Genomic DNA, 15896 nt, shown 5'->3' on the forward strand with positions numbered 1-15896 from the left:
CTTGAGAGGCAAAGCAGTGGTAACCCAGCGAGAATGTGTATGTCTGCTTGCACTCTGCATATCTCTGAATATATTAGACAGTGCTCTTTCTGGGACAGTTCAAGCCATCTTGTTCAAGTTTCCCTGAAGCTTTCAGCTAGTAATAATGGAGGACACGCCCACACCCCTTCCCAGCCCTACAAAGTACAGCTGGTATTGAAATTTTTGCATTTGTAAGGAAAATGACAGGAGGGTAGTATAAACTTGTCATTATCAGAACAAATTAGGGAATACTCTGTTGCAGAAATGTAATTTAATTACAAATCTATTTATTCTATGTGCCTCATGTGGGGAAACAACTGGTTAAAACTAAAATAATAGTAAATTGTAGCTGGATGTGGATGTACATTGCAATGCAGTGTTAGCACACCAAGTGTCACTGTGGACAAAGGATCTGAGGAAACAGAGACACAGTGAGGCTGGGAAGTGCCTGATCCAGTCGAGTGAGGCTGCCTTTATTCATCACATACACTAATAAATTGAAGGGAGAAGTGACACTTGATTAAATCTGCTTCAAATCCAATATGATAATGTTATAAGAACAGGGGCAGTTGTCTTGCTGTTGTTCACCAGCAATGCTGTTTTTATTTTCCAGTTACCATTCAAAACACAAGAGCAAACTGAGAAACAAAGGATCCGGTCTTCATCCTTTCAAGTAAGTGAAGGCCTGTTCCTTTAAGAGAGGATGTGCAAAATGTAATATTAATATTAGGTCTGTACACACCAGTTACACACTAGGCAATGACTCTACAAATGCAGAGTCATCTCCATTTGTATGAAACACTATTTAAGTTAGAAATGTGGATTCTTTCTGAGTGGCTTATTTTATTAGCTACTTTGGAGTGCTTTAGCTATGTTCAAGTCTAACAGAGTTTCCATGATCCTAACATTTCATGTGTGCAGGAAAGCCCTACAGGAGAAAGACAGGCTATGGCTGCTGCGAGAGCAGAGACGGAAGAAGAAACTGCGCAAATTGCTTAAGAGAATCAAAAATAATGACACATGCAGCATGCCTGGTCTGACCTGCTTCACCCACGACAACCAGCACTGGCAAACTGCTCCCCTGTGGACATGTAAGAGTACTGTAAACTAAGGCTGGGCTGGGATGTTGGGTTGCTAGTAGTTACTGGTTTTAGTAGCTCTGTAACCAAAGCCATACAGTCTTTTCTATAGTAAATAATCTCTGTTTTCAGTGTTGTCATTATTGTTGCACAAAAGGCAAGGAGGTAAAACCAACTGCAAATAAGCTACAGATTATTGAATACTGTACACTGATCTGCAAGGTATCTCACCATCTGGAATGTTTCACAACCAGAGAAAGGAAGTAGACAAGATATTACTGTAATTAGTATGTGGATTTGGTATGCACAGAACAAGAAGCTGATGCTGGAATGCATTCTCTGCTTTAGAGCTCAGGAGTGAGAATGAGAGTAACTGTCTATGAATAAAGTAATATAAACAGAAAGTAATTAGCAGTGCTAAAGACAGAAGCATGTAGCTTATGTCTTTATAACTCTTCAATTTGCAGTGGGCCCTTTCTGTGCCTGTACCAGTGCCAACAACAACACGTACTGGTGTTTGAGGACAATCAACGAGACCCACAACTTCCTGTTTTGTGAATTTGCTACTGGATTTTTGGAGTATTTTGATCTCAATACCGATCCATATCAGGTATCTGATCATAGACCTTGGGATCACAGCTCGAGAAATACATCATTGTTACTTGTCACCAATAAATTGAAATCACGCCGTATTGCTGTAGGATGACGTTAAGGCCTGTATCATTTAAAATAGTATAAAGTGGCTCTTTCCTGTTAGAAAGAAACCAGCTGTATTTCAAAAGTTACCAAACTACAGAGCAATAGTCACTAAGAAGAACCTCCTGTTTATTGCAGCTAATTAATGCAGTGAATACGCTTGACAGAGATGTTCTTAATCAACTGCATGTCCAGCTCATGGAACTCAGAAGTTGCAGAGGGTATAAGCAATGCAATCCAAGAACCAGAAACATGGATCTTGGTAAGTGCCTCTTCTATTGCACTCACAAACACCCCAAAGAACCCCAAAATACTCTTAATATTATAAAACTTGAATCAGTCACGAAAGGATTTTAGGATTTACTTACAATAGTAATGTCCTGCTGAGAGTGATAGCTGCATTCTCAGATTTTTGTACATGTTCAGTTCATGTTATGTCATGTTTTTAAGATGAAGAAAGACCCTTAGCATAGTAATAAATATTGCTGAGATGCAGGAGAAGACAAGGAAGAAACAATACTCATGAAAAGGGAGAGAATACTCTAGCAGCCACTCTGAAGCTCACAGACCTGAACACAGGTCAGCTCAAGCTGGAAGGGACTTCCAGAGTTCTGCTCCAAACTTCAGCTCAGTGCAGGATCAGATAGGAGACATCTGATCTCAAGACATCAGGAAGTTTGTTAAATTTCTTGAGTCTTTATTTTTTCTCATACAGACAATTGTTGGTAACATTGTTAATTTTTCTCACCTAGGACTTAAAGATGGAAGCTACGAGCAGTACAGGTAAATTAACAAAAAAAAGTTACATTATTCTGAAGTACTACCTTAAAGCTGAAAGAGCAAGTGTGGGATTGGGAACCACATGGGAAGGCCTGGCTTGAAAGGGCATTTGAAAGACCTTCCCCCCCACTTGCTTTGAAACTTTGGAGCTATTTGTTTCAATGTTACACTGTGTTCTGATCTTAGTAGTCAAAATTCTGGCTGAATTCTTCTTCCTCATCTTTCAGATTGTGGTACTAGTTGTTTTCTTGGTGATGGTTAACTTTTTTCTCCTTTTGCTGCTTGAAAATTAGGCAGTTTCAGCGTCGAAAATGGCCAGATGTGAAGAGACCATCATCTGCCAAGTCACTGTGAGTTGGGAGCAATTCACCAAAAGCATTAGCTTTTACTTAACTTTTCTCTTTTTGCATGCACCACCATTTTAACATCATCATCTATTCTCACAGAATGCTTAGGAGGAAAGTCCTCTAAATTATGCAAGAAATATGATACTGCCATCATTACTGACAACTTCTGCTGCACAAAACCTCTTCATACATGTTTTTTGAGAATCCTGGAGCATTAAAATCAAGGCAATTTCAAACAGTAAAGGTAGATGCTCAGTTAAGAAACCAGTTATGGTCAGTTGCCAATAAAAATTAAAGACCAGTACACTAGTTTTGTCTAAACTTAAACTAGTAGCAGCTACCTAGTAGTTTTTCACACAATCCAGAAAGAACAAAACTGACTGTAATTTTCTCACAAGTAGTGAGGCAGCATCATGTATTTTCTTGCCCTTTATCCAACCACAGCCTTTGTGCTGTGAGCAGAAAAACGAATTTAAAACAGAAAGTAGATTATAAAACAGATTTGTATCTACAACTGCTTTTTTCTTACTGAGCTGCCTTTTAAAATGTGGTGATGATCTGGCAGTTCTCAAACTGCTAGAGCTCAAAAGATGAGATACAAATTTAAGTCTATTAAAAAGTTACCATTGCCTGTTACTGTCTCTGAATCTTTCCTTAAAAAGAAAGCAGAGCCTTCATTAAAAATCATGAAGTGCTCTCAAACACAGGTGCAACTCCCTTCCTAGGCACAGACTTTTTGCCTGAGAATTGCTTATATAATGCAGTGGTTTTATTTCTAATTGAAGAGATCTAAGACTGGCTTTAGAACCAAAATGAAGGTGGATTTAACAAGCTTTGTACAGGTTGAAATTTCAAACACTGTTGAATTGTTTCTGTCATACACCTGCTATGCTTTTATTGGTGGTTCACAGTGTTTCCATTGGTTTTTACTGCATGGAACCATTAAAAATACCTTTCTTATTACTTTCTACTACAATGTTATACACTAAACTGCATTTGTTTTATTTTAAAGAGGACAACTGTGGGAAGGCTGGGAGGGCTAATCTCCCACAGCTGCTGCACCTCCATGAGGATACAAACGGGGCAGGACTTGAATCCATGTACAGACTAAATGAATTATAACACTCATCTGAAGGACTGGATAAACTTTGAGGCTGAAATAGATAGAATGTTTGCACTGGTGAGTGAGTTCAATAGAAGCAGTGAAATTATGGGAAATGCCATCAGAAATACAGGTCTCTGAAATCCACTGTTGTACCTGCTTTGTTGCTTTGGATTATACCTCACCTAATTCACAAGGCATTTTACTTCAAGAAGACAACGCTGATTCAGGAATTGACAGAGGAGGAAACTCAGCCACATCCCAAAGAGGACTGCCCCTGCAGTGGCAGTGTTTACACAGACAGTTTGACAGGACTTTAAAACAATTTCCAGTTCACCTTTATCTTTAGTTGTCGTGAGAAAAACTTCAAAGCCAAGTACAACCCTAAAGCAAGATTCAGAAAACAAAGGTGCATTTGCTTAACACTGGGGTAAAGGTAATGTTCAAGAGAACTCTGAAAAGATTCAGGAACTGAAGTCAGTAGCACCAAGTGTTCTCAACACCATGGAATTTCTTCAGTTTCCTCTGAGGATACATTTTAGTTCCACATCTACTTGTTCATTGTATTGTCACCTCTATGAAGATCAGAGAAAATCTTCACTCAAAGGATGCCAGATTTTTTGAGGGATTGTGTAAATATTGATCAGTGTACTGTTTGAAAATAAATTCCTTCACATTGTGAAGAAATTTATTAATAAAAAAGAGTGTAATGCCCACACGCCATTTCTTAAAATGCTAAGTCAGAATTTATTCATTTCTAAAGGTCCTGAAAAATTTCAGTAAATGTACATCTTAAATTTTAACACAATCAGATTTGTATGAAGGTTTTTTATGTGGTAATATTATACTGTACATTCAAAACTAGAACAGTTCCTTTGAGAAAGTAGTGTTTGCTTAGCAGTGTAACTTTTACATTTATTTTTTAAAAGGCACCTCTGGGAGTTCAGTACTTGTAGTCAATAATCTAGTTACACTTTAGTCTGCAGAAAAGTAAATGTTGTGAATGACAGTTACTGTTCAAAGGTTTTTACAGGAAAAAAACCCTATAATTTTACTAAGAAAGCACAGTGTACATAATTATTTCAGTAGTTTCATAAGAACATTATTACATAAGTTGTAGTACAGGTACTAATGCTGAGATTTGTATTTATCATTTGTTTCATGTTACTTTGCTACCTGTGTTTAAGGGCAAATGCCTGAGGGTGCTTTTGGGACAGACTCAACCAACTGTGGCCTTCACTCCTAACAAAGAGGTATTTTTTCAAAATGCAAATTTAACTTGCCCTTGTAGAAATGCAGTGTAAAAATACAGCATGGAAGTTATTTTGAAACCCTTCCTGGTTTTGCCATTCGGAAAATCAAGTGGAATTATATCCAGACATGTAGATCCCTGGTATCACAACCCCATACTCAAAAAATTTACTTGAATTTAGGAATGGGGGGAAAAACCCTGCTCAAAAAGCAGAAGTGGAGTCTTCATACATGCTGAGTAAGATTGGACTTGAGTATTTGTATGACATGTGGTAAGTCAAATCCACTACCCAAAGCTTTCTTGCAAGCTTTTTTAAATTATGCAAGTAAAATCTGAATGTCTGCCTTAATCTTGCCATGTGTTTTCATTAAACTTGTTAAAAATTTCATGGATTATCAGAAAAATCTACTAGATTATGAGATCCTGGATCGACACATATAAGTAAAAAAACCCTTAAGTTCCCCAAAACCCCCACATTTTTTCTGCTTTCCAGAGAAGTTTCAGCTATCTGCCATTCCCAGTGTGCATGCAGAAAGAATATGAAAAATTTGCCCTTTTGTATTTAGCTCATAGTCTCTGGCAAGGTGAGGTTGTGACTGTTAAAATCCTGCAGGGCCAGTGTTACTGCACCTGTTACTTACTTGTCAGGCAGAAGGTTAAAAAGTTATCTTGTCCCTTTATAGAAAATAGTGAGCTGTGAGACTTGTATGTGACACAAGAAGCAGCTGGTATTTAATGAAAGGTACGTTGTTGCCAAGTTTGGGGAAAGATACCACCTCTTCTCCTTTCAGTTCTTCTAGAGTTTGCTGTTTAAGTAGACATAAATTCTAGTTCGTGTTTGTGCTGAATGTGTGTCTCATAAATGGAAGGTCTCAGCTATTACTCCCTCAGCTTTTACGGCCAACTAGGATAAAATGTGAATCATTCTTTATATACATTTTTCATCAGTGATAGCAGGGAATTTTCTCTGACCTGTACTGGATAATCACCCTTAAAGTATTAGCTCATACAGTGTCACCAAGTTCTGATTATAAACAGAAACCTTTATTTACATTATTATTAACATCCAAACACAAAAACCAGAAGGGCAGTAACACCTTACAACCAACCCTTTTATAAATCAGTCCCTATGATTTCTCTGTTTTGCAAAATAAAGATACAGATATTTCAAGCAATACTTGTAATGTAAACTAAGCTTCGATTCAGTTCTCAATACCGTATGCCTTCTCCTGAGAATTTTTTTAAAATATTGCTCTCAGATTTATGTAGTTTCACACCTGCTGTATCATTTTGTCATCTGGTGGTCTGCACATAAAATCTATAATAAAAGGTGTGCTAACTGGTGCAACATTCAAGGAAGTTTTGTCTTGTGACAAAAATGTGGTGTGAATTTCTCACTTCAGAAGCAATATTTTAGGCCAAGGAAAAAAGTGCACTACATGGAAGTTTAATAAACACATGTGATCAAAAAAGTAATAGCGACACAGCAAAACAATGCTCATTTATGCAGCAGTGATCAGAGGTTGCTGTACTAGCTAATTCATCTCTTACTGCTGAATAATGTTATGTGGGTATTATTTTAAAAAACATCCACAAAAATGTACTGCTATAGGACCAAAGCAAAATTGAAGGTGGTAACTAAATGTCAACAGATTTCAAACCAGATGTACTAGTTGGTGCTGCCACGAAATACACTGTCAACGCATTTTAAAAATGCTTGCTGCCCCTTCATCAAGTTTAAACTAAACATCTTTTAATTCAGGAAAAAAAAAAGTAGGTACTGGAAAGCTCCAACATGCTAAACCTATGAGAAAAGGATGAGGTTTTCTAATGCCAGTCAGGTAGGTACCAGTTATACATAGATGTATAAATAGAATTACTAATTTAAAAAAAAAAATTGTACTGCAAGATGTATGTAGCAGTATATAGTCTAAGAGCTCACCTAATGAAAGCAACTGGTGTTAGTAGTTTCCATCAGTATAATGACCAACTACAAAATATAAATATTGTTCTGGTCTGATTTGATATAAAATGCAAGGGACTGTTGCCTTTCACCCTCAGTAAGCAGCACTTACTCAACAAATAGATATGATCCAAGAAGTGAAAAGATAAAAGTTTCTTAGGCTTTTAAAAGTTTTGCATTCTAAAGACACATTAATCGGACGGAAAATTCCAAGTAAGTGCTGTGATAATCTATATACTCAGTACTAGTGGAAGAGACAGGGTAACATGAAGTAGCACGATTGACTCTACATTCTCTTTGAAACACAGCTGGCTAGGTGCTAAGGATGAATTTATGAGAATATTTCTAGTGAAACTTACTTCTATTAAAATGGAAAATCACTGAATAGTCTGAACAATAAAACCTTATCTTGCTAACAGTACCAAGAATAAGCAAAAAATAACACAGGTCAGGGGATTTTTGGTTTCTTTTACTCAGCTGGGAGAAATCAGTTTTCCATTACACAATTGAACAATGTAACAGAAGCATCACACACCTTAAATATTTCTGGGTCATCCCTTAGGAAGGTTTAGCGGTTTAATTCCTTTGCAAAAAGTGCAAAGGGATCTTCATTTCAAGCACCCAAAATGGAGGGGGAAAAATCCCCCAGTGCTATCAGCAAAGAATATGTAACAACACCTAAATACTGCTATGACAGCAATCTGCTTAGAAAATACATTCGTTACTATTAGAATAATCCAATGAGGTGTAGACATTTGGTTAAAATGTGGCTTAATATCCTTAAAGATTTCTGGATGTAACATAATAACAAGTATTTTGCAACAGACAAACACGTTCAAAGAAGGTTTAGAGTTCATTAAAATTGACCAAAAAGACACAATCCAGATTCAACCTATTATAGACAGACAGGTCTGTCCTGACAAATTTTAAGATCTTACAGAGCAGAGCCTTTGTGTCAAACTGCCTTAGGTAAAAAATGTAACAGAAGTGCTCAGAGGTGGAGAAAGTATTCAACAACTGGTCTATTTTTTATAAAAAGCTCTATGTTAAACATGTAAAAATAAATGAAGTGTTGAAGACCAAAGGAGATAAATATGTGGGCCAAAGTCACCCAGCTTCTAAGTCCTTAAATGTAATGTAAAAAAAAAAAAAATTTGGACCTCAACTACACTCAGTTTCCAGAATCAATTTTGTTAAACATTTAGTTTCACAAACTCTGCAAAAATGAGTTAGTGACCTATAAAAGTAATATGTATAATACATTATTTTAAAGATCATATTTACAAAATTTATTCACAAAAAAAGACTGCAAAATTCTGATTCGGGTTGCAGTGTCTTGCCTTGAGTTTTCTGAAGCTTTTTTTAAAAAAAGATGAAAGATTATTGCTCTAATTTCCACACACAGAAAACATTACATTATGCAGTCTTTTCAAATAATTCTTAAGAGATTGTGTTTGTGAAGGAATATGAGTACACCCTACCTTCATATTAAGTCCTTATCAAAGACATTGCATCAATCCATTATATAGTCCTCTATAAAGTGCACTCAGCTGCACAGCAATATCTAAATATTAGTCACAATTGTGTTTAAATAATTTAAATTGTTTATCCTCTCTTTTCAACCCTTGGCTTCAACAGACAGGATTTTGGACTAGCACATGCCAAATAATTTTGCACTGCTACTTTTCTTGGGAAATCCCTGACTCTTGGGATAAGAGACTAAAAGCAGCATTTCTATTCAGGGATTCTTATAAAAGAGAGAAGGCTAAGAACTACATTCTCTGTCAGATATTGTTATAAGAGAAATCAGGAAATTCTTACCACTGTGACTTCTCCAGGCACTTTTGTCTGCCTGGGCTAAAGGGCTTTGGATAGCTACAGTAAACAGATAAAGTATTCCAGGAGTCTACTCATCAAATCTATTAAAATGGCATTACCAAATTCACATTCCTAGAGGAAGAGTGCCAAAAATAATAATGACTTTTTTTTTGTACCCCACATCATCAGTAATTCATAGGTTGCTTCTACTAAAATGTATTTTTGTTGGGTAAGGGTTTTTATTGGTTTGTTTTCCTCTGGATGAGGAAATTTATCACTGGTTTCTGTTTAGCCCAGTATGACTTGCCATGAAGAATGTGTCACTTTCCTTTATAACACTAGTGCATTCAACCATTCTTGTTTGAAGATGTAGTTCTAGATGTCAGCAGTATTTCTGTTAAACAAAAGATACTTTCATCAGAGAAGATATCTTTGCTGAAAGAAATGGTTTATGTTCTGCATTTGGAAGAACGAACTACTGCCAATCAATGCCTAGAAGCAGAAGAGCTTTCTAGTGCTCCACTTTGAAAATAAATTTCTTGAAGATAAATGCTGTCCTAGAATTTCCTAAACACACTATTTGAGTGTCTCTATGTCATATAGATATGGAAAATCTGACATTTCACCTTTATATTCTCCTACTTATAAAAGGCATTCATTGTATCAAAGTCCTCCAAAACTTTACTCACCCCCAGAAGTCCTCACTATTCTGACTCCTTTCTCAGGTATGCTGCACAAAATTCCATGAGGTACTTTTTACTTGAAAAGATTTGGCTTTTGTCATTATTATGTTGCTCATCAGGCATTTTGTGTAAAGACTGTGGCAAAAGTGTATTTTGTATTTCAGCTTTCTTTTCTGTGCCTGTTATTAGCACATTTTCATCTTAAATGAGGGGTCTAAATTTTCCGTTGTTTCTGGCTATGCATACACAAGTTATTCTTAGGTATTGTAAGGGCAAGTATCATTATCAGTGTCTGCGAGAAGGATACTGCACTAGCAGGATTCTTAGCCTGACTTGTAAGAGTTATTACATGTAATTTTCAAGATCTGCTGAAGATGCATTTCACAATGTCCATGGATTTTTTTCTGGGGTTTCTCCAGGTTCAGAAGTATTTCATCATCCTTTGTGCAGTTTAAGGCTTAGTCCTATCCATGATACTTCAAAGTCAACTTCAAAGCTAATCACAGCATACAGCTTGGCCTCATTGTGAATTTGGTTATGTATCATCAAAAAGAAAGTATCTCTTAGGACATAAAATTAATAGGACCACAGATACTAACAGGATAACTGAGAACAGGATTGTGCAGGAGGAATGGATGTAAGCAGACTGTACTCAAGAGAAAAAGAGTCAGCAAATCTTTTCATCAGTCTTGATGTACAGCTTACCTGGTCTGGGCCCAGAGGCAGTCCTGACATAGGCATGGTATTAACACTCATCTGTCCAATATGGCCACTGCTGCCATTCATGTGCATCATACTGTATGCTGCTGGGCTACCTTGATGGCTGAACTGCTGCTGAGGAAAAGAACTGAAGTACAAAAGGACAAATTAAATTACCTTCCAAGAAGTCTACACACTGATGTATTGCCTTCCCTGCACCAGCTGTCAACATGTGAAATATAAAAGTGTTTTCACATTTACTCGTTTTTACCTAATATCTGTTAAACATGGAAACTCCCCTCCCAAGAGGAATTTGAGTTTTTAGAAATGCAGTTGTACGTGTATGCCTAATGCAATCTTTTTGGAGGCTACTATTAGAGCTGTATCATCTATCGTAATACTATTTGATACTCTGTATTTCTCCACCCCCTCCCCAAGTTATTTTTTCTTTAAATATTAAGTTAATATTTAAAGACTGAATGTTGCTTCTGGTTACAAAGATTGTAGAGGTCCAATATGAATCAAGGGAGCTAAGGATAAAATAATCATTTTATTTCCTAAACCAGAGCAGGATGAACGACATTAGAAAGTTACTTTTGTCTCTTGTAAATGCTTTTCCTGCTGCATGCTATTTAACATAGTTTCTACTTTCAGCAAAATGAAAGACTTTTTGAGAAACAGACTGTAATCCTGAAGTTCACCTGTTTCTGGGGATGCTTCCTGAGGGCCAGCCTTTCATCTCTGAGGACTGGTACATTGTTGCTGACTGAGGATGCTGCAGCATAGGATTCTGGGAGGGTCCAATTCTTGATGACACCATTGGATTGGGAGGGCTTGATACTCTACTAAATGCAGGATCGGGTTGTTGGCTTATTCCTTAAAATAAAACAAAGGAGATAGATACAATATACTTCAGTTATCATTACCTAGTACTTCTATTCATCTTCTTGCAGTAATTGGAAGGAGAAAAGTCATCCTTTTTTGTAGCAGTATAGTCCATTTTTCAGAATGATTGGTATTTAGGTAGTTTGGATTAATAAAAAAAGGGAAAAGAAAACCAAATAAATGATAAAAAGCCAAACATGTTAGTACTAGTACCATAATTAGGTGGATAGGGGAATTGCTGTGAAGGAACTTGAGCCATTGGAGGGCCTGTCAAAGCACTATCCATGCTTCCTGAGGCTGTCACATTTGGTGGTGGACTGAAGGCCTGAGGTTGATGTTGCTGCTGCATCATCATTGCCATCCTCTGTTGTCTAAAATGGTGACTTATTAGTTCCCTGTTACGCTGAGCCACCATTTGAGCATTAAGAAAACCTTGCTGCTATCCCCCAAAGAGAAGAAAAATCATATTAGAAGATGTTTTTACAAATAAAATCATGTCAGAGTCAATCAAACTCATTCCTAAGACCCAGCAAGTCAAGGAAAACCCATAAACAAAAAATAATCATCAAAATATTAAGACAAAACTTTTCATTAAGTTGTCATTAGTGCTAAACAAATGATGATATTTACACGAAAAACTTGGCATACTGAATTGACAGCATGACCTACTGAACAAATCCCTCAGCAATCTCAGCAATAAGGGAGGCAAAATAAAACCTTTATAAAAAATTATGCAGAGGAATACTGTAAAGCCATGAAAGAAGGTTGAAATTCTAAACAGATGGCTACCGTAGGAAGTACTTACCTGGGATCCCACCTGTGGCTGCATAACTGGTCTCATCACTGAGTTAGTACCACTGACTGGATTTTCCATTTTTATTTCAAGACTTTGACGGGTCTGATTCATAAACTTGGAAAAAGACATTTTAGCACTATTAGCTTGAAAATAACAGTATCGGAAAAAAGTAATGGCAACTCCTGCAAAAACACTTTCTTTACAGACCTCTTGAATCCATAAAGTGCAATGGTTAATTTTTGACTTGTCTTTAAACAATTTGTTTAAACAGCTCAAACACCAAAAAGAAAAAGCCTTCAATCAGTGCAGCATTAATAGGCTTTGGTTTTGTATTTTCCTTAAATGATCTCTCTTTAGGAATAAAGAGCAGATTATCTATTTGTTTTAAACAATAAATGTCACAGAAAACCAAGAGAGAACACAGTATTTCCTAGCAGTGCCGTTCCATGTGTGGAGAGGAAAGGGTTGAAAAGTGGAAGACTGGTAAGGAGAGAGAAAAGGGAGTTGTTTTTAGAATTGTTTTCTCTCAAGGACCAACCGGGCACCAGGGAGATGTTAACAAATACTCTGGCTGAGAAAATTCACATATTTATGTTTGCTCTGGGATGTTGTCTGTCTACAGAGTGGAAACTGAATTTTCTCACAAAATATAGCAAAATGTTGTTAAATACTTTTAAAAGCCTTTCCCATATACTTGGGCCTCCATAAAGGTGGGGGAAGGGATAAGAGGATTTGGAGATATGAAAGGAAAGCCTGGTTGGTGAAGGACTGTGCATGCTCCAGGCCCTTTTGCTATGGAATGCAGGGCTCAGGCCTGGGTACTTTTTGCCCCTTCTAAAATGAGCTTAGCGGTGTATGCGTCTCTGTTTTTTCGAATCCAGGATGATGGAATAAACCTAACCTTTGTACTTCAGCTGTGTGTTGTTGTTGCCTTGGTGTTACCTGCATGTATTCTGCTCACACACCATGTCACGCAGCAGTAGTTCAGTTTTCCTAATTTTATTTGTACACTGTATTTAATATCAAGCCTGCATTTTAACATGGGGAGTTCACTGCTGAAATCATGCACCAATATTTTAAGCAGTGTTTTCAACCTAGTGTTAAGATCTATGTGGTTGTATCTATTCTCTCACCTTGCATCTGAAGAAAATACCTAAAATGACATCAAACTGCTAAATGGAAAGCAAACTCCTATATCACTAAGCCCAAATGATTAGTTAGAAAACACAGTGAGAAAGAAGTAACACCTGATTTACAGTAGAAATACAGCTCTGATTTAATGCTATCTGTGAGGTTCCAAAAAAATACTAAACACAGATAAAGAGATCATGCAGAGTTACATTGTACAAAAGCACTGTTTTATCTAGCAATCATTTTGTCTGCTGCAGGAACCAATCCAATCTGTAGCTAGGGAGGCTGACGAAGGAGAAACACTTGTCCTAATAAATGTTCTTCGACTCCTACAGCCACCAGGCAATTCAATGAGAAGCACTGTCAAAATAAAAGATCCACCCTCTCAGTCATCCGTTGTTACATATGTAAAGCAACACAATTCCACGTGCAAGTGATTCCATTCCGAAACACGAAGGAAGTGTAAAAGTAGGAGCAAAAAATTACCTGCTGTCCCTGGAGTCTCTGCTGGAGCTGCATGCGTAGCTGCTTTGGTGTGTTGGTCCTAGGTCTCATCACATTTGCTCGGGGATGGATACTTTGCAGAGGAAAATTGCTCGGTTGGCTCATCTGATTCATCAATGAATTAAAAGACGGCTGTTGTCCCTGGATGTTACTAAAACTTCCTGGCATGGCTGCCCCTTGCCCTTGATAGGGTTGACCATATAACAAAGGCTTCTGGTCAATCATAACTGAAGATTCCTGACCTTGAAATGAATCTTGTTTGGGTTCCAAAGCTTGTCCCTTCAACAGATACAGAAGTGGTTTCACTAGCAGTATATATAGAATTTCTAAAGTAGCAATAAAGCTAACTAAGTATAATACACCACCCAGCCATTTCTTGGGTAGAACATAGCATGGACAGCTACTATTAGTTTTGTCTCCAAACTAATGAAATAGCAAAAGTGATTTATAATAATAATTCTCTTTAAAATCAGTTTTGCTGCATACTGCATACACAGGCAGACCAGTGTCACCATTCAAGCCATATTTGTACAAATGATGGTGTCATGTGGGTCATGGCAACTTCCAAAGTACTCACAGAATTTCTTTTTTCTATTTGCTAGCCATGCAAATTCAACCTGGAACTGAAGGAGAGGGAAGCATCCACATCACTGACAGTCAAATAATTCACAACCTAAGCTCAGCTGACAGCAGGCTACTAAGGAAACCCAACAGAATTCTCAGCTTCTAGAATTATAATGAGCTACACCCCAAACTCCGCCTATATATAAAAAGGCATTATACAATAAACTTTGTATTTCTTGTCATGCACAAGGAATTTAATCCATACCGAGCTACTCCTTTGAAAATCACAAGTCAATATAAATGTTTCCTAAGGGAAATGTATGAATATGAAGATGAGGATGTGATGAGACAAAGTAAATGAGGAGGCCCTCTTGACTTTCTTTTCGAGTAATAAAATAATATTGCTATTTGGAAAATAAATGACCAAAATATCTGTTTACTTACTTGGCTTACAAGATCAGGAATTCCTAATGCTCTGTCAATTTCTTCCAGACTTGTGACATCTGTATTACTCAATAGTGTGTGCAGCTGATCTAGAAGTGCCCTTTCATCATTCTGGCCTTCCATATTTGGTGCCGAACATATGAGATCATCCAAAGAGCTTCTAACTAGTAGTCTATAAAATAAAAAAAAAAACCACTAAAATCATCGAATCAATAAGATTGGAAAAGACCTCTAAGATCATGAAGACCAACCTTTGAGGGAATACCACCTTGTCAACCACACTTAGAGCACGAAGTGCAACATCCAGTTGTTTCTTGAACACATTAGGAATAGTGTCTCCACCACCTCCCTGGGCAACCCATTCCAATGCCTGACCACTCTTTCAGTGAAGAAATTCATTACAACCATTACAAGGAAAACTACAGTTTTTATATAATATATTGACCTGGGTATGATTAAGTAGTATAGTTACCCAACTTAAGTCCAAAATTTATGTCCTAAAGTGTCCAGTCACCTTCCATACATCCTTAAACACATATAAACTCTGTTTTCTCCTGGTTTTGCCATGTGCCGCAGGGGTATTATTTCAGAGTCTCTCATGTCTTTTTTCTGTGCCTCCCAATTCAAGGGTTGATAGATTTTGTTAACAATGACTTTTGTGGAGCTAGCTTAAAGAATATCCTGTGTCAGATCAGCAGCATAAATGGAAACATTTCCGAAACATTCCAGAAATGGAATTCTGCCTCCAATCTGTCATCCCCACAGCATATGCTACACAATTTTATTTCCAGGTCTTAAATTCTTCTGACAGACAGTGAACAGTTGTATTTAAAATTGCCTTAAAACCTTCCCCAATTCTACCTGTTTTGTGAACCCCGTGACGCTTGCTCCATGGACATCATATTGTCAGGCCACAATCCAGGTTGATTAGAAGGTCCAGGCTGTCCATAGGGATTACCTCCCATGTCAATGTTTATCTCATTTGGCCCTACAAGGTAAAACATTTGTGTATTTTTTAAAAACTGAAGGTTTCATCTTGCTATCTTAGTGTTCAGTTAGGATGATCACACAAATTGTCAAGCAGCTTCATGAGTTTTCCATTATTATGTTTTACAGCATATGCACACATGAA

General features: G+C 37.2%; 2 protein-coding genes across 24 annotated transcripts in view; one reads left to right on the forward strand and one right to left on the reverse strand.

Moving 5' to 3' along the window:
* The window catches only part of SULF2 (sulfatase 2), an 84344-nt gene extending 77717 nt beyond the window's left edge, over positions 1-6627 (forward strand). For all 11 annotated transcript variants that reach the window (XM_063172696.1, XM_063172702.1, XM_063172707.1 and 8 more), the window contains 7 exons: positions 635-694; positions 943-1112; positions 1568-1710; positions 1935-2058; positions 2549-2579; positions 2870-2926; positions 3936-6627. In XM_063172696.1, coding sequence (XP_063028766.1) covers positions 635-694; positions 943-1112; positions 1568-1710; positions 1935-2058; positions 2549-2579; positions 2870-2926; positions 3936-3966 — 616 coding nt within the window. In that variant the 3' untranslated portion in view covers positions 3967-6627. The remainder of the gene's footprint in view (positions 1-634; positions 695-942; positions 1113-1567; positions 1711-1934; positions 2059-2548; positions 2580-2869; positions 2927-3935) is intronic.
* Positions 1-15896, reverse strand: part of NCOA3 (nuclear receptor coactivator 3) — a 104638-nt gene that overhangs the window by 42025 nt on the left and 46717 nt on the right. For 7 of the 13 annotated variants that reach the window (XM_063172688.1, XM_063172692.1, XM_063172684.1 and 4 more), the window contains 7 exons: positions 15626-15752; positions 14765-14936; positions 13739-14035; positions 12131-12235; positions 11539-11764; positions 11142-11316; positions 10447-10588 (listed from right to left, as the gene is read on the reverse strand). In XM_063172688.1, the coding sequence (XP_063028758.1) occupies positions 10447-10588; positions 11142-11316; positions 11539-11764; positions 12131-12235; positions 13739-14035; positions 14765-14936; positions 15626-15752 (1244 nt within the window). Of the gene's footprint in view, positions 1-468; positions 713-6299; positions 9453-10446; positions 10589-11141; positions 11317-11538; positions 11765-12130; positions 13613-13738; positions 14036-14764; positions 14937-15625; positions 15753-15896 lie in introns of those variants that run through there. The other 6 variants (XM_063172689.1, XM_063172691.1, XM_063172686.1 and 3 more) reach the window with 6 other exon arrangements.

This window comes from Melospiza melodia, chromosome 19 (assembly GCF_035770615.1).
Source record: "Melospiza melodia melodia isolate bMelMel2 chromosome 19, bMelMel2.pri, whole genome shotgun sequence".
Classification (NCBI taxonomy): domain Eukaryota; kingdom Metazoa; phylum Chordata; class Aves; order Passeriformes; family Passerellidae; genus Melospiza; species Melospiza melodia.